Consider the following 22291-nt stretch of genomic DNA (forward strand, 5'->3'; position numbering starts at 1 on the left):
TGCGGTTATATCTTTTCGGTATTTTTAGCGTAATGACAACCCAATTTCGTTTATAAGTCCTCGCAGTACTATTTTCTTATCTAGAACGTGAGAGGAGAGGCAGGAAGTTAGTGACAGGAGAAATTTTTCAATGCCGGGTCGGTATCGGGTGGTGTCCGCTCGGCACATTCAGACCGTTCATTTCGATTTTGGACGGTTCAAATTTGGAGAGAAAAAAAGGGGAGAGAGAGATTGGCAAGGCAGCAGAAAATTTTCAGTGCCGAGTTGGTACCAGGTGGTGCCTGCTCGACTCATCCAGACTGTCCATTTTGGTTTTAGACGGCTCGAATTTGAAGAGAGAAAGAGTGGTGAGGTGATATGAGAGAGAGTGTTTAAATTTGAACCATCTAATACACTTTTGAATGCTGAGCAGGCACCACGTCGGCGCGGCCACGTGGTACCCACCCGGTATCCAAAAATTTCTGGCAGTGACAGGGATGGGCAATTCGGGAAACCAACTTTAGTAGGCACTAGAACACGTGGAGTACAAATTAGTAGGATGAAAAAGAGAGAACGAAATTTTTACAGTCCTCGCAAAAAGCAAGCATTATTGGCAGAAGAATCTCTCTCTCTCTCTCTCTCTCATCCATGGAAATCCCCAAGAGGCTTTCGAAGTTGAAATTCCACTTCCTGGTCGGCGTCGCCCTCTCTCTCCTGATCTTCTCCCGCGTCTACCTGTCTCCCAAATTCGTCGACGTCGTAGCCTTTTTCGGGCCCCTCTTTCTCTCCACCGCCCTGTTCCTCCTCGCCGTCCTCGTCTTCGGCCGGACCTTGCCGCCGGCCGCCGAACCTCCCGGCGAAAAAGCCGCCGAGGTGATTTTGGATCTCGTTACTGCCCAACCACTAGAAGTACAAGTACAACCAACCGCCGAAGAAGAAGAAGAAGAACGAGTACTCATCAGAAACAAACAAACCGAAGAAGAAGTGCAAGCCGCGGAAGCAGAAGCACAGGCCGCGGGAGCAGAAGCACAAGCCGCGGGAGCAGAAAGTGTTGAATCTGACCAGAAGATGTAGCTCCCTGTTATGTGTTCTCTCTGTCTCTAATCCCGTTTCTACCTGTAGCTCTAGATCTGTTCTTCTTTCGGTTTTTTCGTGTACTGGTTTGGGAGAATCGACCCGACGTGACATGTAAATTCCGGTTGGTTCTTTTGCTACTCCATTATTGAGGGGTTTTTTCGGTCTATCCAATTGGGAGCTTGGTACTTTTGATTGCTGGATTTTTTTTTTGATTGATTAAAAAAAGATAGGATTAATGTTGGGAAAAATATGACATGTGGGTCGCTGGCTCGTTCCGTTAAGAAAATACTTATTTTTTGAAAATACTTATTTTTTGAATTAAAAATAATGTATGCGAAAATAATCTATTTTATAAAGCGAAAAATAAATATTTAAAAAATAATATTCGTAACAAAACCTTGACAAAACGAAACTGTAACACAGGATTGATTGTACTGCGTTTGATTTGGGTGGAATGAATGATGAAACTAGGAGCGGAGAATCATTTTCAACCAGTGAATGAAGAGGAAAATGATTCCAATGGTCCGGATCGATGGTATTGAATAGTCCACAGTCCAGATTTAAGTGGCCAAATAATCCTCCTCTGGTCCAATTCTAACTTCCGTCCCGCGCGTCAAACGTGAGTAGTTTAATCCCGAGGAATGCGTGGCCTTGGCCTTGAACTTGACCTTGAAGAGGGATAATAATTCCACCATCAAACATGCCCTTTTAGTTTTGGAATTCATTTTCACCATCTTAACTTTAAGATTTTTACCGCTATTCGCGCCACTTTTTCTATTCAGTTGTTTTCTGATGTTGATTGTTGCCTACATTGTCTCTATGATTAGATAAAAAAAACTATAAGCCCCATGTCTCTGTCGCAAAAGTTACCACTTCATTGAAGTGTCATTGGGAGTACAATGTCAAGATGCTACATGAATGATAAAGTAAACAGTGAATAAGGATGGTGGGGTGTTGATGTCAAAAGATGAGTCGAGGCGTGCATAAGTTATTCAGAGCTACCCAAAAGAAAAAATAAGTCGAGGCGTGCAAAACAAAAATATTAACTCGGGGTAATTCGAATTCACCACGATGGAAAAAATTGTAGCGTATAAAAAGGTGGGTTGTCCCTGAAACGAGTGGCAGACCGAAGACGCGAAACTTCAAGAGGGATCATAATTGTATGATTCTCCAATTTCACTTTTACAGGCCAGGACGAACTTATTGGCCTGGATACGACCAAATTGTCAAATTGTACGCATTTCATTGGGCCCCCCACACCAACCCAGTCAAAAGTAGACATGATACCAGGGGAGGAACGGTTGATGGTTCAAGTTCATTTCCTAGAGGCGAAACAGGAGCGCGAGATTGAAAAGCATCTCTCTCTGAACAGTCTCAAATTGCTAAAGTTCGCGAGCCAAGATCGAGAGCAAGGAGCGAGGATCGAGAGCATGAGACCTCCTGAATTTCCTCCTCCTCTAACTTCCGTATAAAAAACCAATCCGGCACAAAGTATCCTGCTCTCCTTCCTCCATTTCTATTTCGTCCAGTTCTTTCCAGTCTACTTGATCGCCTGCACTGAATGGCCCATCTAGCCAAAAATCAATATCATCGCATTCTTGCTTGGACGTACCTAATTCCAAGACACGAGCCTTAATGGATTGTAAGTTACAAGGACCAATTCAGGAATCCCCATGATTGCTGAAGTAAAACACCCACAAAATAAAACATGTTCATCTCCAATTCTCCTCGCCTAGCAACAGTTTCCAAAATATACAAATTGCGACAGTTCTCAAAGGCCAGCACTCTTACATCAAATCAGGCATAGTTGCAACCAAGGAGTAATGTAATTGCCAGAAGATGAATATACAAACTTAAGAAGGCACAATTCACATAATTTAAGTTCCGCGCATATGTACAATCAGGTCACCTTTTCCTCAAAGCTACCTCTTTAGAGATTGTTTTTCTCACCTCCCGGTTTGCGATGACTGGGCAAGCATTATATCGGAATAAGACAAAGTTCCTGACTGATCGACATCAAGATCTTCAAACTCTTCCATCACGAGAGCGATGTCTTCTTGATTAATCTTCCCCATCTCTTTCAGCTTATATATTATGAATTCGGCAGCCCTATTAGAATGGAAATAGATACTATTTTAAATTACTCGAATTGACAGAGACTATGGAGAAAAACTTCAGGAAACTAGTATTAATAGAATAGGCTTGTAAAATGCAGTTTCAACCTACCCAACGACTCCATCATTATCAAGATCAGCTGCCTCCAAATCCACATTAGTCACTCTCCTTGTAAGAACCCACCTGACCAATGCCTTTTGTCTCCTCTCAGTATATAGCTCAGCAAGATACAAGAAAAATTGACCAACACATATAGTGCTTGTCAAAATCCAAAATATGGCGAAAACACGCCCTGCCTCTGTTGAGAAGCTTTTATCTCCATAACCCAGAGTTGTGATTGTAGAACACACGCAATAAAAGGCATCAACAAGATCCAGCTTCTCAACAGTCGCAAGGAAGATTGTCCCAACAACTATAAGCACCAACAAAAAGGCAAGCATCATAAAGCACTTGTACCTCACTTTGTTTTTTTCAAGCTCCTTTAACATTTCTGTCCTACCGAGTTGTTGATGTATGTGTAATGTTTTACTAATCAGCAACGTTTCTTGCTTCTCTACTAAGTAGTCTGCTGCTTTGGAAAGAATAAGTCCAACTAGAGCCATCCCTGTGAATACAAAAGCACAGGCAAGGAGTTTTGAAAGGGTCCCGTTGGGCACGAGATCACCATATCCAACGGTTGTCATTGTCACAACACAGAAATAAACAGCATCAAGAATTCCATTGGTTTTCTTCCCCACAATCTGGTTCCTGACAAGGTAGAAGCAGATTGTGCCTACGCCAAGGTAGATGACTAAACAAATGGCTACTTTTCTAAAACTTGGATGGATTTTATTGAAAAAGGATTCAGACCGTGGAAGTGATTTGTTGCCATTTATTTCTGGAGTAACATGTTCAGGTAAAGGAGCACTTTTACAGCGGCGGTATCTCCTTATCTTGGGTACGTCACTGTTAGTAGTCTGAGGAGTACGATCTAACAATGCCGGCAGCAAGGATTGTCTGGCAGTGTCATTTTCCATTGCAGTGATGCAATAAACGTGAAAAACTGTTACAAGTCCTGCAAATCGTTGTTTGAGATACAACACAATTATGGTGCATAACAATAGACTAGAGAAGGTATTGTGCTGAAAAAGCTCATGCTTTTAGCTCATCTATGTGAAGTAACATACCCTAAAAATCACTGGAAAGCTCAAAATATGTAGATCGACATCGCTGGCTAGTTCTGCCTATCCCTTATTCTCTTAGCGTTGGGTGTAAGTGGTTCTATACTTCTATGCCAAGCAATTGTTCAGCGGTGCCCCAACACCCTTCCCCACCACACACCACGGCTTCTTGTACCACTTTCTCCTGGCACATTATGAGGTCTTCCGGCACATATTTATGATTTCTGTTGGGTCCATAAACATAGGACGCACCACTGAAATGTTTGTTGAAGAAGAGAATGGGGGCACGACGTGGCGGTGCCCCAAGACCACCTAATAATTTTTCCTTCTATGCCAGTGTGTTTGATCAATTTCCTGCTTTAAGTAGGCTGCAACTAGCAGCTATACCTATGCCTAGAAAATTTATTAGAAGTTTGTTTCCACGAAGGAGAATGGTAGTTAGAACAGCCAAGCGAAATCTCTACCTCCCAAACAAAAGCAACTACTAATTTCTAGCTAAATTTATCAGTAGATTCAACTGGGTAATCTCACTACACCTGTATTAGTAGTGGGATATCTAATGAATGATCACTAGCAGGAAAAACTGCGGTATATACTAATATACATGTAAAACAGTAGTAAAAGTTATCGACAATACACGGTAAGAAGCATTGCAATTTCAAGCCAGAAACAAGTCCGGACCACAGTTAATCACCATACCCAAAGTTTTTCGTGTTTAGAGCATCTCTAATCCAATACTCCATTTTTGTCTCCATTCCTCCATAATAATGTATTTTATTACAAGAGTAATTTTGGAGGAAATCTAACTACAACCCAATACTCTATTTCTATCTCTATTTCTTTAAAAACTCACTCCAAATCACAAACTTCACCACTTTTCTTCCAAAATTGAAATTCTCATTTTTCTAATTTTATAAAAAAACATACTCAATATTGGTCTTATTTTTGAAGATATTGTAAATATCTTTTGATTGGTACCAATTTTATATATAAAAAAAAATGTATCAACACTAATAATTTGATGAACAAAATGGAATTTGGGGAGAGTAAATAGTGAAATGGAGGAGATCCAAAAAAAATTTCTTCATCCTCCAACTTTGGAGTTCCAAAGGATGGGTTGGAATTGTATTTTTTCTCCAAAAATGGTTCTCTCAAATGGAGAAATGAAAAAATGGAGGATACATTGGAGATGCTCAGTTTGAAATTCTTACTCAAAAAAATAAAAACCAAACAAAAAGACGACAAAATACATAGATCCATAGAATGAGAGCCACACGCTCCACTCAAAACGCAACCGTATATATCTCTGTTTGTGCGTGCGTGCGTGCGTGCGAGAGAGAGAGAGAGAGAGAGAGAGGGTTTCGAAAACCTTTGAGAAAAGGGTGGAACGAGGTCTTATTTCACTCATTTTGGTCAGTGGGAAAGTGAACTTTTTGCAGTAGTTCTTCTTCGTCGTCTCCCTGAGTGCTTCCTTCTTCTCGATTCGTACGGTATTATGGCTGCCTGGCTGGGCCGAATTCGCTAAAGGCGGTGGTTAATTGGGACAGGTCTGAACTCCATTTACGCGCTAGTACCCCATTGGGCCAGCGGACCGACATCCAATCCAAGGAACCAAACGTACCACGTAGCAATTGGAATTTTTTTCTCTTACTTGAATTTTTTCAATATTGATATTAATACTGTATTATGTTTCTATATTTTTTATTTTTTCCATCGAGATAAAAAATAAAAGGTAGGAGTAAAAATTTGGCTCGAATCTTAAAAAAATAAAAAAACTACAAAAATCTGTGCCAAAAAACCTGAAAAGTTTGGCCAAGAGGCCCTAGATAATCTCAAACCATCTTAAAATAATACTAGTACTCTCTCTAGACTACACTAGAACGAGAAACTTTTTTTATACCGGGTATGCCAAATCTTTGGTATTCCTCCGATTTATTTCTAATTTTTCGGCCATTTTTCGATCACACTTGGATGATCGACTCTGTTCATTTTGTAGAGTTTGGCGAGAACCTTTGACTTAACAAAAATCGTGTTTATCGGATTTTTGTAGATACATGATCGGCACACGTGAAAATTGAAGAAAACCAAACTAGGATCCAAAATCACATTGAATCGGAATCCAGTTTTATTTTTTTTGCAATTTTCACCTGTGCCGATCATATATCTATTAAAGTCTAATGAACACGATTTTGGGTATGATTATGGTTCTCATCAAACTCTACAAAATGAACGGAGTCAGATTATCTAAGTGTGATCAAAAAATGGCTAGAAAATTAAAAACAGACAGGAGGGAATATCAAGGGTGTTGGTATCCCCGGTATACTAAAAAGTTTCTCAGAACGAGAGCAGAGAGATTAGTCCATTTGTTGTCGTTTTATTTACTAAGTTTTTCTTACATCGACTAACAAATGTTGTTACATTTTATTACATCGACTACAGATATTGTTAACATACTGATTTCTGTATTTATTTAAAAAATTAATATTAAACATAATTTTATTATTTTCTGCATGTTCTCGTCGGAACGAACTAATATTTTATAAAAAAAATTGATGCAAAATTATTAAATTTACAAATATAAATTAAAAATACTAATTTTCTATAATTATTAGGCTGAAATAGACTTGGGTAGGAGGAGCAATTATTCCATGTCCTTGGGAAATGACATTACGTGGCAATGACCCAAACTCTTTTCTTATCACACATTTGTGTGTGGGGATGAGAATTTTTGACCCAACACAAAATTAGCGGATTAGGGTTAGTTATTTCTGACACAGAACACGAACGGGACATGATACGATAACACGAAAAACTCAATAGGCCAAGTTAGGATTGAGAGAATTATGATACGAATATGAGATGACACGGATTATGGTTAGTTATTTCTGACACAGAACACGAACATGACATGATATGATAACACAAAAAACTCAATAGGCCAAGTTAGGATTGGGAGAAATTTGATACAAATATGAGATGACATGAACACAACACGACACATCATGATGCCCATTTCTTAATTTGTGGGCTCCATACATTTTATGGTTGCGATCATACAATATGCGATGTAGAAAGAGTTTGAGGCACTAACATGGCGGTGTCACATGGGCATTGAATAAGGGGGCAACTATTCGCAGCCTCGTATTTTCTCCCTTAGCTCGCTACATTTCGGTAAATAGTTGTTGAAAATCATTCATAAAATTTCGATAAATTTCGTATGTTCAACATTCGGTAAACAACTGCAGAACATACATTTTCGATAAATATCTGTTGAAAAAAATATTATATTTCGGTAATTGTACGTTAAAAATGTATCTCAATTTCGATAACTAACAGGCGAGTATAATTGAAAATTTTGTAACGGGCTAAGAAAAAAAATATAAGACTGCGAATAATCGTCCCTTGAATAATTTTGCGGATAGGAGAAGCCGGATTCTTTATCTTAAATTTAAAAAATTCCGGGAAATCCAATAAAGCTCGAACCAATGAGAGAGTACGACCCCTCCTCCTCCCTTCTATAAATACCCGCTCTAGACATTTTGAATCAGTTTAAAAAACCACAAGATATGGAGGGAACGCGTTCAAATATCAAATCTGGCGACCTACTGAAGAAGATCAAAGGTATTTCGAATGCTTCCATAAAACACTACTCGTAAAATCAATCGTCTGTTTCACTCCGTTTAATCACCAATTGTGGCTGTCGATGTCTACATTGCTTTTGTTCCGTTGTGATTTGCTTTTGTTCGTAGGGATAACTCGATCGATTCTCGAAGATATATGCACCGGACGATCGCCGTCGCTTTACATCGATCGTTTCAGGAATTACTGCACCGACGCTACTGGAAACTGGTTTGAACTCTCTTACGCGGCTCAGAATTTTAGTTTTCCCAATGTTCGGTTGCCATTTTTGTTAGTAATTTTGTTGCCGCTTAATGTAAAGTTTGTCAAAATGCTGAAACAACTCGTGGATTAAGATTTTGTGTTTGGATGATGAGAGCTGGCAATCTCTGTGTCTTCTCTACTTGTTTGATCGAGATAGAGAGGGGAGTTAAGCTGCTTAGGATTTATTCAGCTAATACGAACATGGAAGTTTGATTGTGGTTTTAGGTTTAGCCGTTTAGGATTGTGTGGGTGCTTGAGATTACAAAATCTTATGCCGTTCAAAGTGAAGGGAAAAAATTTAGGGCCGATAAACGAATCGAAGGAGCCAAACAGTTGATTGTTCAATTTTGGTCTGAAAATTTAACGAGCTACAAAAATATACTCGAGCTTGGCTTGTTTATGAGACGAGCCGATCTCAAACGAGATTTAATCGAGCCGATCATGAATCGATCTCAAGTAGCTTGAATTTTGTATATATCGTAAGTCAAACTAGCCGAGTTGTTTGCTCGAGTTTGGTTCAAAAGCTTAACGAGCTTCAAAAACATCTTCAAACTTGGTTGTTAAGTAATAAACTGATCTCGAATGAACTTTTAACGAGCAAACTTGAGCTTGGACACGAGCGGTTTGGTTCATTTATCAGCCCTAGAGTGAAAATGAAATGGTTTATGCGTTTTTGTTTTTGAAATTGCTGCAATAGGATATGGGGAAACAAAGCATATGATACCAAAACGAGAGAATAGAAGGATATCACCCTTTTCGACACAGCAAGTTAAAAATAAACAACTATCAGACAATTATTTGAGGTGGAAAACAATTTGGGAGAATCTGATTACTCAGTTTAGGACATAGAACGTTGGATAGTGTATTAATTAACCAGTACATTATGCTCCCCTTTCCCATTGTTTTGTGTAGGCTATACCATTTTAGAATGTCCCAAGATTGTTGCCATGCTTATCCCTCAGAAAGTTATATTTCTGCCACTCGACCACCCCCCTCAAAAGAGGGGGCCGGGTGCGGTGGGAAGATAATGTATATCTAGTGCCCAGTGGCATATAACTGTATACTGTCGTCATACTGAATTTGTATTGTGTTATGCAGTTTTTGCAGCTTTGATTTGTCCATTGGAAAGGAAATTCTCATACTACAGAGGGAATGCCATGCACGTAGGCTGGGTGAGTCATGCTTGACGTGTAGAGTCATAATTGTAGTTATGATGTCACAAAAGGACCTAGCTGCCATCCATTGGCCATAATATGTTGATTCGTGACAAAGTCTCATATGCGGGGTTACATCATCTCTTCCTTTTCAGATGTCTTGCTAAGAGTGCTATTGGCTGTTCAGCAACTTCTGCAGGGAAACAGGCACGGGTCAAAAAGAGATATATATTACATGCATCCTTCTGTATTTCAAGGTGAATCTAGATTTTGTTTTAGTATCCATTTCCTATCAAGATTCTTTGAGAACACAGGGCTCAACTTGGTTTGGTTCGGTTTGGTTATTCTTTGAGAATTTTGAGTCCAATGCCTTGTGGTATGCTACGGACATTCATCTTTTTGTTGGCCCCTCTCATTTTGTTATACTTTTGTCTAGTGGACACTCACTCATATGTCTGGAGGATGTACCATGGTAGACTGGTAGTTGTCATGTTCCTATTGCTCTGTTTTGAGAGATTGAAGAGGACATGGAATATTTTGTGTCAGCTGCTCTGTCTTCGGGATTCTAAATCTTTTAGCTGTTGATGCTTTCTCAGTGTAATGTTCTCTTTCTATTCATCCCAAGCAGAACAGTCAGTTGTAGACCGAGCAATCAATGACATATGCATCCTTCTGCACTGCAGTCGCCACAACCTAAATGTGGTACATACTGTAATCTCACTATAATTCTGACCGTTACCTGTTGCACAATTCTTTATTTTCTTGTTGAAATGAATATATGAATGAGCAGTCTGCCTCCATACATGCAACATTGGAAACAGGTTAAGGTTGTTACAATTTGAATATCTTATATTTTATATTTTACGTTTTCTGCCGGTTATGTTCATTTTAGGAAGTTTCTATTTCTTGTAACTTGCTGTTTTTGCATGATAGAGAATGTGTGCACTCAGCATTTTCTGTTGGCTAGTATGAAAATCTTTTCGGTTGACTATTATTCAGAAAGTCATTATAATGTGGCTGTAACTAGAATGTGGCCTTCACACTACATTATTACTGTTGTAGATGTCAACTGATATTGCTGTAAAAATTGTTTCAATGCCTCGCAAGTAAAAAATTGGGAAATTTGCTCAACTGGCTGATTGCAAGTAGTTTTCCAAGAACTAGTTGCATAAATGATCTGTTTTATAATTTAAATGTAAACTTGCTATCTTATGAAGTGTTTAAATCATGCAGTTTCCTCTCTGCAGGTATCTGTTGGAACTGGGTGGGTATCTGCATCAACTAATAACTATTCAATGATGTGAACCTCCTTTGAATGATGTATTTCAAGTATATTTTACATTTGAAGAGTCTGCAATTTCTGGTGGCTGAAAGCCTGCAACGCAAGTATTGTAGTCGTCCATATTGACACATAGGTTACTAGTAGCAGAGCTGTATCATGTTGATATGTTATACTAAAGGTACTAATTAAGAATAAGTGGGAAACTACATTTGCAGGTGATTTCTAGTGATTTGATGATTTATGTTAATTTGCTGTAATTTCATATTTTTTTGAAATTTATCCTAATTTTGTATTTTTACTTCATCTTTTGTTGACGAAAGATTTTCACACTCCCAAATCCACTTTATTGAAGCATCCAAAAAGAGGACCAACATGTAATTTGCTTCTATACTTCATGCTTTCAGTCATGCATGTATTTAGTTACTGGAACAAATTTTCATGTGTTGCATAAGTTTCCATGGACCTAATGTCCACCGAAATAAAGATTTATACTGGATTCGTAAATTCCATGTTATGGATGACCTTTGCTCGTGCCTAGTATTTCATGTACTTACTATACTAGCATGCCATCAGTCTTAATGTTTGTTGGCATTTTTTCCTATGCTAGATTGGTGATGGGCTGGTTGAGATTCATAGAAGCTGGAAGGAAATTTGATTGCATTAGTAGTCTTAATACTGTAAGAAGAATAGATGGTATTTTTAATTTTATATCATGAAACGCTCAGCTAAATGTTCATATCTTGTGGTTTTGCAGGCTCAACCTGTTCCTGTACATGTTGAAGAAGTCAAAGGTATCCATATTACAGTGGATAAAAAGCGTGATTTTACAGAAGCTTGGAAAATCTTCTTTCTAAGTGTTTCTCTTGTTTGGGACGTGTAGTATTTACTCCCTCCGTCCCTTTATTACAATCCAGTATTCCATTTTGGGCTGTCCCTTAATAAGTGTCCATTTTGTAAAGTTAGTGGGTAAAAGTTGATGAATTGTCTATTTTATCCCTAAAAGTAGATTCCATTTTGAAAAGTTAGTAAATAAAAGTGTAATGATGATGGGTAAGTAGGGAAAGTGGAGGAAAAAGTTGATGTGAAAGGTATAATGATGATGTCTTTTTAATAAGTTGGAGTTACGAAGCAGGACATTTAAAAAGGGACGGAGGGAGTACTATTTACCCTTGAAATAAGAACTGCAGTAGAAAATTGGTTAGACAAGTTCTGCTTTATTCAATTACCAATGCTACCACACAATTTATGCCCAGAAATGATTTTTCATTTGCCTTTATTGGTGCATGTAGATATAGTTAGTGTTGCACATTACATACTTGTTGTGGAGAAGGAATCAGGTAAAACCTCTATTTGGCAAGGCTCATGGTTTAGCTTGATTTCTGTTGGCTTCTATGATAACACATCGTGTGTCCATTTACAGTGTTCCAGCGATTAGCAAATGATCAGTTCTGCAACAAAAACCGCTGCATCGTGATCACAGTAAGTATGTCTAGTGACTGTAGTCCAACCCCACCTTAAAAATCAGTTTTAACTGCTTTTCTCCAACAGGGAAGAGGATATCCTGATGTCCCCACAAGAAGGTAAAAGATTCATCTTCACCTCCAAAACAATTCTGAAGCTAAAAATGCCTCATATTCATTGTGTTGATACATCTCTTTGGTCTTCTGATATATGCATCATTAACCATTCAGGTTTTTACGGCTTCTTATGGAAAAGCTGAGTCTGCCTGCCTATTGCTTGGTGGATTGTGATCCATATGGCTTTGACATCTTGACTACATACCGTTTTGGTTCTATGGTAACATTTCTTGATTAAAGGATCTCTGATTTCGTTTTCATGTATTTGCTTGTCTACATGAGCCAGATGCATGAATGTTGTACCAGAAAATTGTGATCCATAAATAACTAATTGCAGGGGTAGCCTATTGCTTCAGATAAGAGTTCATAAGCAATCTGACTTTGTTCAGTTTTCTCATGTTTCCACTTTCGAAAGCAAATGGCCTACGATGCAAAATATCTACGGATGCCTGAGATACATTGGCTTGGAGTTTTTCCTTCAGATTCTGAGAAGTATGGGCTTCCACAGCAGTGTCTCCTTCCTTTGACAGCAGAAGGTGAGATGAGCGTCGAATTTTTAACATCACTTTTGAGATGGCTTTCTTTTAGTCTTAAATTCTTTCTGTAGTCTGATGATTTCATATTAATTTCTTGTCAGATAAGTCGAGAATTGAAGCGATGTTGCTAAGATGTTACCTGCAGCGAGAAGTGCCTTATTGGAGGTAGATTTATGTGACAGCTGACGACTATTTCTTTCAGATACAAGAACTGACTTTCTAATTCTTAACTATGAAAGTGTGGTTTCTATCCCTTGTAAGGTCGGAAATGGAGCTGTTGCTGCAGAGAGGTGTGAAATTTGAGATCGAAGCATTATCTGTGCATTCACTTTCCTTCTTATCAGACGAGTACATACCATCTAAGATTCAAGGTGGAGTGCATATCTAGAAAATTCTACATGTGCAATATTACATGCAATTCAACCATATGATACGGTTGTTGCCACATACCAAACAGGCAATCTACACAATGTTACCGAGTGACATACTTTTGGAACAATAAGGAAATCTTGTAAAAACAGGTGATTAGCTTTCTTACAGGTTATTTGGATAGCTGTGTATGTATGCGGCTTTTGTTTGTGCCTATTTTACGCACTTCCCTGCTCGCTGATGTACTATAATTTCGTGGTACGAGAGCCTTGTGCATATGGGTCCTTCATTCCTAGTATCCTAGTTACTTCCAGATATCCAAGTTGTTTGGGTTGTTTTGTGGGTCATGTATTTTTGCGGGGATTTGTGCAGGCCCGGCACTGGGATTTCTGAGGCCCTAGGCGGGGTTTGAAAGCCTCTCATTTTTTAGCACATGTATAGGCTGTTCGACATTAAACAAGGGCACACATGTAGTTCAGTGGGAAAGCACTCGTACCGCCATTTAGATTCTCAGGCCAGAAGTTCGAGACTCAAAAGAACCGTTTCAAAACCAATATTTTGTACAGAAGTTTGAAACCTGTGATAAAACACGAAGGCACCGGGATTCAAACTCGCGCTGCTGCACTTAATACGCGCGCGCCTCACCACAGTGCTACATAAGCCTACTTGCAAAAGGATTCACATACATAATATTTAATATATTCTAGCTTTTGGGGTTCCAATTATTTGGCTCAAAACGGGAGATCCTAGGCGGTTGCCTGGTGGACCTATGCCTATGGCCGGCCTTGGATTCTTGGTGGGAAGGGAAAGGTGGAAGAAAATATAAGACGATAAAGCTACGATTCATTGGTTGCTTTGTGGTTTTCCATTCTCCCCGTAAATCCTTTCCACAGTCTTAGTTTGAAACAGATTCTCTATCGATCCAAATCGATTTTCCTTGCTTTCGTGGGTTTAGAGTTAAGCATGAAGCTCAAGGTAGATAAAATCACGGCTTACAGGAAGTTTCGATGGTTGAGGTTGTGTGTCTGCATAATGCCTTAGAAACATCCAGAAATGCTATGCGCACAACCGTTGTATAGATTGTGTAACTAATTTTGGCTGTCTAGATGTGTTTAGACGGTTCAGATTTTAAAAAAAACTCTTCCACCGTTCCATGGGAAATATAACTTTTTCAAGAAAGAGTTTAAGCGAATCTTGACCATTAATTGCAAACAGGATTATTATAACCTCCACGCCCAAAGGGTGTAGGATAATAAGTTAAAGGTATATTGATGTCCAAGAAATGTGTATTGATATTTGTGTTTCTTTGTTGTGTGCGGCGTAGCACTGTTGAGAAACATATTTCTTGGATTGAGATGATCTTATCATGGCAAGTTGGCAACTGTAATAGTCGAGACAAAGACAGATTTGTTTTTTTTTTTTTTTTGAAACAACAAATACAGAATTGTTGGCTATTCCGCAGGAAAGAAAATCTATTTTTACAGAATCTTATCCGAAATCTACTGCAACAATGAAGAGGGAGTCATTTTATTTCAATTAAGAAAGACGTAATTGGCAAGATCTTTGTATTAAGGCTCAGGTTAGATAGCATGTTCTTGAGGAGAATGGGTCTTCGGGTTGGTGCCACCGTGCTGCGCACCTTCGAGCCATCGGATCGTACATCTGATGGCTTGGATCTCTTCTCGGCAACCAACGATTGAGAGTTGTTCATTGCCGAAATGAGATCTGAGCTGTCGGATGCAAGATCCGACGGCTCGGAGGTGCGCAGCACGGTGCTACGCACACCACTTCACAGCACCGTAAAGATACGGAAATGTTAGCTAGAGATATCAAATTGATACCGAAAAATGTCAAAGAAGTGCTCCTAATCTTCTCCTATTTCAGTTCAATACAGAAAAAATAAAAAGGAATTGGAGGAATCTAAACAAAATTTGTCACATATTGTTTCGTGAAATATTAATTTAGTAGATAAATGCAAACACATGATTAGGATTAATGGGAATGATTTTCTCATGATCCGGATGAGATTTATTCCGACTCCAAGGCTTAAACAAAATCTTCCTATATATCCTGTTTCCATTTTCATGCCAAATTCTATAAATAAATATGAATGATGAATCCTCTTTGCCTTAATTACCAAGCCCCAAAATTATTCTTTAGTTCTTCTGCAATATTCATCACGAAGTTACTAATCCTAGTTCTTGAGGCTTATTGATCGTATGGAGCGCTACGCAGACGTGGTTAGAACTTTGAATACAATAGATATATACTTACCGCATTCCTTTTGTTCCTTTGTCAAATTCTGATGAAACAAATGTTGTAACTTAGGAATCTTTTGTCAAATGTATGGGGTTCTGTCTGGATTTAACAGGGTTGTGTTCTTAAAGTGAACGTCGATTGTGAAACATGCAAGATGAAGCTGTATGAAGTGCTGCGTTCCATTTCCGGTAATCTTCGTATAACCTTACGTGTGTTTGTGTATACATATCATCGGAAATGGCCATACTGGAAGATAGGTGGCGATAGCCGATCAAATCGAATGCTTGATTCTAAGCAACTATGTTGTGTGTGCAAGCGTTTGTACATTCGAGCGCCTTTACCTTTTTTTTAAGTTCTAACTTCCAACATGTATCGTTCCGTTCAGAAAAATTCTAAGATGTAGCATTTTCTTTGGATCTATTATTATTTCTAGGAGTGTATTCTGTGACAATAGATGCAGAGGAAGGCCTGGCAAAGATATCGGGAGAGGTGGACCCAAACATACTTCTTCAGGCCGTAGGGACATCCGGTAAACACGCAGAACTCAAGTGGGTTCAGCTCAATAGTCCCATGGTACCAAACCGATCCCAACACTATCGCGATGAAATGGATAAACCATACTGTCCATATGCCATCAGTTATGGTCAGTATCACGGATATGGCCGGGCGATAGAGCAACCACACTGGGGAAGAAGGGGATTGCCCGAAGCCGAAGGCAGCCTGTGGTGCAACACCCATTCGACGTACTGCCTGCCGCCACTGCCAGAATATTCCTACAATTACAGCTCCATCTCCTTTTATCCGCCGCCCCAGGGCGCTCATTATTCTTGAACCTTACACAGTGGCATGTACCCCTGAGAATGACACCTTTTTTCTTTTCTATTTTTGATTGTTTAAGCTGAACATGGCTCGTGTTTTTTTTCATAAAGCCACGAGGAATGATGTGTAAAAAAATTAAGTACTACTAGTAGTAGTATTTAAAATTTAGTAATATTGTATTGGTGTCTGTTTTTAAATGTATTTTTGCGCCTTGGATTTGGAGTTGAGATAATGAAAACACGTGTTAGAAGCTAAGTCACATAATTTGTGTGCGGGTGCGCGAGACAGTGCGTGAAAGTGTCATTGAAACACATTCCAAACTACTAAAATCCGAGAGAGCGGAGATTGAGAGCGCGACCGCAGTGCAAGAATTGAGAGCGAGAGCGCAGAGCATTTTAAAAGATTAGAATCATACTCCATGAAATTGTGTGTTTTTTAGAGAATATAAATAGTAAATTTAACAAGAAATATCTCTCAAGCGATGCCCAATAGTTTGGTTCTTCAGATATTCTTTGAAGGAAAAAGACGAGAGATGGGAAGCACTAGATTCAACATAATGTAAAGGATCCGCACGATTACGTTGACTCAATTATAGAATTGTGCCATTTTAGAATCAATTTTGGCTTCCCATTGGAACTCCAAAATTTCACTTCTTCCGTCCCAATTTGTTTGTCCAATTTCGATTTTTCAACTTCTTAAAGAAACCAAATCTAATCTATTGATTTGAAAATTTATATAATTTGAGCCATTGATTTTGAAATTGGACAATCAATTTAGGACATGTATAAGTCAAAAAATTTACATAATCTGAGCCATTGATTTTGAAATTGGACAGTCAATTTGGAACATGTATAAGTCAAAAAAGGGGACAAACAAATCGAGACGGAGGGAGTAGAATTTTCTTGTTTCAATTAATGGATATAGCCCCAGATGAGGCTCCCCATTGGACTTGCCCTAACCCCACCTGATTGTGTGACTCTAAGACTGTTGGGCATTGCTTTTTTTTTTTTCCCCGACAAAAGAGAGAAGTTGTATTGATATAAGTTTAATGGCACTACCGCAGGTTCATGAAATATCTTGTTTGACAATTGATTTGTTAAGATTTTTTTTACGTCTAGCTAATGCTTTCAAAAAAGAAAAGAAATGATTTTGACTAAAAATGGGCACGAGAAAGAACAAAAGATCTATTCATGTATACATGCAAATGAAGACATTACTTTTCGAAAATCGAAATTAAAGGTTTAACACATGTGTTCGGAGTCATTTAATACACATAGCTCCCATAAACTAATGAGGGATTCACATGCATCAAACAGCTTCAAACAGATCTGTGTCCAAATCCGTGCATACGGACTTCTCCATGACGGGTTTTCCTTTTTTTAGGGTTTTGCGTTTTTTCATCCAATGGTCATAACCTTAGTCACATATTAGTCCTTCAAAATGTCTAGCGCTCTCAATCCTCGCTCTTGCATATTTTATCTGTATAGACGCCCTCATGCTCGCCCTCCCCGTTCACGCAATTTTTGTGACCCCTTGGTCGTTACTTCAAAGTCACTGTCTTCACCATCCAATTCTGCAGTTCACCTGCCCCGCCAAATAAGGAAATAACTCAACCCCAGCCCCAGCCATAGCTTCTGTCTGACAGACAGGTCGGTTTGAATATTCCCAGGCTCCAATGATCAATCACACCCCCCCTTCAAGAAACACTCGTTTCTATTGGTTCCATCCCCTTATTTTCTCTCTCTCTATATCTGTCTTCTTCAAGTAGACACTCCCATTCATTGAATTGTCAGGCCATGCTCTGTCCCACACTCACATTCGAGTAGACACTCCTCGTGTTACTGTATTGGATGACGAAATGATTGGGGGAAGAGGCTTCAATTTCACTTGCACTTTGGTGAGCTTGGTTAACTAGCCCATGACGTTGTGACGGATCAATGTTTTTTCTCCGGCCGGGTCGGCTATGGCTTAGTATAAACATTCTAGGTCAAGTGGATTCTCCGGTTGATCGCTGTCGATACGCTGGTACAATCTAGCTCACCCGTTTTACTGAGGAAAAAAAAAAAACTACCAACTAACTACACGTGATGTAAGTTGTTGAGATCAAAGTGTTAGATGAATCTCAAGGTAATATTATTCCGCTTAACGTGCATTAAATTAGGGGAGATTGATCTTTAGATATAGAGGATTGCCGCATCCTAATTCTGGGGCATATAATCTTTCAACATGAATTCGTAAAATTTGTTGTAATCGAGTTAATATGGAGTACCTTGAGTTTTTTAAATGTCAGAAGTTGAACCATACGAGTAGTATCTTATTTGAGTTTCATTTGAAAGTTTGATTGACGAGATTTTAAAACATGTCTAAACTCGTTTCGTCAATGTTAAACGAGATTTTCACGAGTGAACTCCAACTCAAACAGCTTGATTCGTTTATCAGCCGTAATCGAATCTCAGGGATGGCCTCATTTAAACAGGGGAACTGCTTTGCTTTGTGATGCAAACCCACAGGTGGAGGAAAGCAATGATTTTGCAACCACATGAGGGTAAAGATCTTAAAGGAATTTCGTCGGCCACTTTTGCTGCATAATGCAAGGAAGATGAAAACCTAATTAGTAATTAGTCTCTTTAAACAACAAAGAAAGCTAAACTCTTTTTTTTTCTATAGCTCCTTGCTTATTGCTGATACTGTTTTCCTCTTCTAGTTAAGTTTTTTTTTGGTGAATCTGGTGAACAAGCTCGGCCGGCCCTGAGTTAAAGTTCGAAGTGTGGTCACATTAGACCCTCAAAAATAACGTAGCATAATGCGTACTGTCCTATCCCGTGTTTTGTTGTGACTTGATTGAATTGTCATAATTGTACAATTCAATTTATTTTTTTTCCAACATTTTTCCATCCAAGTGCTGCGTTCCATTTCCGGTAATCTTCGTATGACCTTACGTGTGTTTGTGTATCCATATCATCGGAAACGGCCATACTGGAAGATAGGTGGTGATCGATATGGAAGTGTTTTCTAAGCAACCATGTTGTGCGCGCAAGCGTACCTTCGGGCGTCTTAACCTTTTTAAAGTTCTACTAACGTATATCGTTCTGTTCAGAAAAATTCTAAGATGTAGCATTTTCTTTGGATCTATTATTTCCGGGAGTGTATTCTATGACAATAGATGCAGAGGAAGGCCTGGCAAAGATATCGGGAGAGGTGGACCCAAACATACTTCTTCGGGCCGTAGGGACATCCGGTAAACACGCAGAACTCAAGTGGGTTCAGCTCAATAGTCCCGTGGTACCAAACCGATCCCAACACTATCGCGACGATATGGATAAACCATACGGTCCATATGCCATCAGTTATGGTCAGTATCACGGATATGGCCGGGCGATTGAGCAACCACACTGGGGAAGAAGGGGATTGCTCGAGGCCAAAGGCGGCCTGTGGTGCGACACCCATTCGAGGTACTGCCTGCCGCCACCGCCGGAATATTCTTACAATTACAGCTCCATCTCCGTTTATCCGCCGCCCTAGGGCGCTTATTATTCTTGAACCTTACATAGTTACATGTACCCCTAAGAATGGCACCTTTTTTTCTTTTCTTTTCTTTTTTTGATTGTTTAATCTGAACATGGCTCGTGTTTTTTTTCATAAAGCCATGAGGAATGATGTGTAAAAAAATTAAATACTACTACTAGTAGTTTTAAAAATTTAGTAATATTGTATTGGTGTTTGTTTTAAATGTATTTTTGGCACCTTGGATTTGGAGTTGAGATAATGAAAATACATGTTAGAACATAAGTCACATAATTCGTGTGTGGGTGGACGAGATGGTGCGTGAAAGTGTCATTGAAACATATTCCAAATTACTAAAATTCGCGAGAACGAGAACGCGACCGCAGTGCAAGAATTGAGAGAAAGAGTGCAGAGCGTTTTAAAGGATTAGAATCATACTCCATGAAATTGTGTGTTTTTGAGAGAATATAAATAGTAAATTTAACATAAAATATCTCTCAAGCGATGCCCAATAGTTTGGTTCTTTAGATATATTCCTTCTCTGAAGGAAAAGATAAGAGATGGGAAGCACTGCTAGATACAACAAATGTAAAGGATCCACACGATTACGTTGACTCAATTATAGAATTGTGCCATTTTAGAATCAATTTTGGCTTCCCATTGGAACTCCAAAATTTTACTCTATCCGTTCCGATTTATTTGTTCAATCTCTATTTTTCAACTTATTAAGAAAACCAAATCTAATCTATTGATTGGAAAATTTACAGAATCTGAGCCATTGATTTTGAAATTGGACAATCAATTTGGGACATGTATAAGTCAAAATTTTTACATAATTTGAGCTATTGATTTTGAAATTGGACAGTCAATTTGAGACATGTATAAGTCAAAAAGGGTACAAACAAATCGGAACGGAGGGAGTAGAATTTTCTTGTTTCAATTAATGGATATAGCCCCAGATGAGGCTCCCATTGGACTTGCCCTAACCCCACCTGATTGTGTGACTCTAAAAGAGAGAAGTTATATTGATATAAGCCTAACGGCACTCCCGCATGTGCATGAAATAACTTTTTTCACAATTGATTTGTTAAGATTTTTTTTAAGTCTACCTAATACTTTCGAAAAAGAAAAGAAATGATTTTGACTAAAAAAGGGGCACGAGAAGGAACAAAAGATCTGTTCATGTATACATGTGGATGAAGACACTTTTTGAAAATCTGAATTAAAGGTTTAACACGTGTTCGGAGTCATCAGATACACGTAGCTCCCATAAACTAATGAAGGATTCACATGCATCAAACACCTTCAAACAGATCTGTCTTCACCATCCAATTCTGCAGTTCACCTGCCCCGCCAAATAAGGAAATAACTCAACCCCAGCCATAGCTTCTGTTTGACAGACAGATTGGTTTGAATATCCCCAGGCTCCAATGATCAATCACACCCAAGAAACACTCGTTTCTATTGGTTCTATCCCCTTATTTTCTCTCTCTCTATATCTATCTTCTTCAAGTAGACACTCCCATTCATTGAATTGTCAGGCCATGCTCTGTCCCACACTCACATTCGACTAGACACTCCTCGAGTTACTGTATTGGATGACCAAATGATTGGGGGAAGAGACTTCTATTTAACTTGCACTTCGGTGAGCCTGGTTAAGTAGCCCACGACGTCGTGGTATAAACATTCTAGGTCAAGTGGATTTCCCAGTTGATCGGCAATCGCTACGCTGGTTCAATCCAACCTACCCTTTTTACTGGAAAAAAAAAAAAAAAAAACTACCAACTAACTACATGTGATGTAAGTTGTTGAGATCAAAGTGTTAGATGAATCTCAAGGCAATATTATTCGGCTTAACGTGCATTAAATTAGGGGAGATTGATCTTTAGATGTAGAGGATTGCCCATCCTAATGCTGGGCCATATAATCTTTCAACATGAATTTGTAAAATTTGTTGTAATCGAGCCAATCACGAGTTAATATCGAGTACCTTGAATTTTTTGAATGTCAGAAAGTTGAACCATACGAGTAGTATCTTATTTGAGTTTCGTTTGAAAGTTTGATTGACGAGATTATAAAACATGTCTAAGCTCCTTTCGTCAATGTTAAACGAGATTTTCACGAGTGAACTCCAACTCAAATAGCTTGATTCGTTTATCAGCCATAATCGAATCTCGGGGAAGGCCTCATTTAAACAGGGGAACTGCTTTGCTTTGTGATGCAAACCCACAGGTGGAGGAAACTGGAAAGCAATGATTTTGCAACCACATGAGTGTAAAGATCTTAAAGGAATTTCGTCGGCCACTTATGCTGCATAATGCAAGGAAGATGACAACCTAATTAGTAATTAGTCTCTTTCGACAAAGAAAGTTAAACTTTTTTTTTCTATAGCTCCTTGCTTATTGCTGATACTGTTTTCCTCTTCTAGTTGAGTTTTTTTCTTTTAGAGGATTGGTGATTCTGGTGAACAAGCTCGGCCAGCCCTGAGCTAAAGTTCGAAGTGTGGTCACTTTAGACCCTCAAAAATAACGTAGCATAATGTGTACTGTCCTATCCCATGTTTTGTTGTGACTTGATT

At 38.8% G+C, this 22291-nt stretch overlaps 2 protein-coding genes and 2 long non-coding RNA genes across 9 annotated transcripts; 3 read left to right on the forward strand and 1 right to left on the reverse strand.

The window, feature by feature from the left end:
• Positions 1 to 2093: 2093 nt before the first annotated feature.
• Positions 2094 to 3166, forward strand: LOC131322741 (uncharacterized). Its single transcript, XR_009198940.1, has 2 exons — positions 2094 to 2664; positions 2711 to 3166. It is a non-coding gene; the product is annotated as an uncharacterized LOC131322741 (long non-coding RNA).
• LOC131322739 (two-pore potassium channel 1-like) lies at positions 2756 to 5908 on the reverse strand. 2 transcript variants are annotated; one of them, XM_058354169.1, is made up of 3 exons: positions 5701 to 5908; positions 3283 to 4225; positions 2756 to 3165 (listed from the first exon to the last, which is right to left on the reverse strand). In XM_058354169.1, exons 2-3 carry the CDS (start codon positions 4185 to 4187, stop codon positions 3003 to 3005), a joined length of 1068 nt encoding a protein of 355 aa, XP_058210152.1. In that variant the 5' UTR covers positions 4188 to 4225; positions 5701 to 5908; the 3' UTR covers positions 2756 to 3002. The 2 variants fall into 2 exon arrangements, with proteins under 2 accessions (XP_058210152.1, XP_058210153.1); XM_058354170.1 differs by lacking the exon at positions 5701 to 5908 and adding an exon at positions 4338 to 4773.
• Positions 4878 to 5240, forward strand: LOC131322740 (uncharacterized). Its single transcript, XR_009198939.1, has 2 exons — positions 4878 to 5004; positions 5053 to 5240. It is a non-coding gene; the product is annotated as an uncharacterized LOC131322740 (long non-coding RNA).
• Positions 5909 to 7797: 1889 nt separating the features above from the next.
• Positions 7798 to 16330, forward strand: LOC131323496 (meiotic recombination protein SPO11-1). 5 transcript variants are annotated; one of them, XM_058355317.1, is made up of 18 exons: positions 7798 to 7952; positions 8081 to 8180; positions 9312 to 9385; positions 9523 to 9624; positions 9996 to 10069; positions 10615 to 10631; positions 11257 to 11326; positions 11404 to 11440; positions 11939 to 11986; positions 12070 to 12128; positions 12198 to 12229; positions 12341 to 12446; positions 12642 to 12762; positions 12864 to 12927; positions 13024 to 13133; positions 13220 to 13283; positions 15503 to 15578; positions 15824 to 16330. In XM_058355317.1, exons 1-16 carry the CDS (start codon positions 7898 to 7900, stop codon positions 13243 to 13245), a joined length of 1095 nt encoding a protein of 364 aa, XP_058211300.1. In that variant the 5' UTR covers positions 7798 to 7897; the 3' UTR covers positions 13246 to 13283; positions 15503 to 15578; positions 15824 to 16330. The 5 variants fall into 5 exon arrangements, with proteins under 5 accessions (XP_058211300.1, XP_058211303.1, XP_058211302.1 ...); XM_058355320.1 differs by lacking the exon at positions 11939 to 11986; XM_058355319.1 differs by lacking the exon at positions 13220 to 13283 and having other exon boundaries at positions 15824 to 16328.
• Positions 16331 to 22291: the final 5961 nt, after the last annotated feature.

The sequence above is a fragment of the Rhododendron vialii genome, chromosome 4a (assembly GCF_030253575.1).
Source record: "Rhododendron vialii isolate Sample 1 chromosome 4a, ASM3025357v1".
In the NCBI taxonomy this organism is placed as follows: domain Eukaryota; kingdom Viridiplantae; phylum Streptophyta; class Magnoliopsida; order Ericales; family Ericaceae; genus Rhododendron; species Rhododendron vialii.

Bases quoted from the DNA above. Each gene is read 5' to 3' on its own strand.
- LOC131323496 (XM_058355317.1), top strand. From the start codon at position 7,898: ATGGAGGGAACGCGTTCAAATATCAAATCTGGCGACCTACTGAAGAAG. The intron at 9,386-9,522 runs GTGAGTCATGCT...CTTCCTTTTCAG, and splicing joins ATGCCATGCACGTAGGCTGG to ATGTCTTGCTAAGAGTGCTA. The intron at 12,928-13,023 runs GTAGATTTATGT...ATCCCTTGTAAG, and splicing joins CGAGAAGTGCCTTATTGGAG to GTCGGAAATGGAGCTGTTGC.
- LOC131322739 (XM_058354169.1), bottom strand. From the start codon at position 4,187: ATGGAAAATGACACTGCCAGACAATCCTTGCTGCCGGCATTGTTAGAT. The intron at 3,166-3,282 runs GTAGGTTGAAAC...CCATTCTAATAG, and splicing joins GATAATGATGGAGTCGTTGG to GGCTGCCGAATTCATAATAT.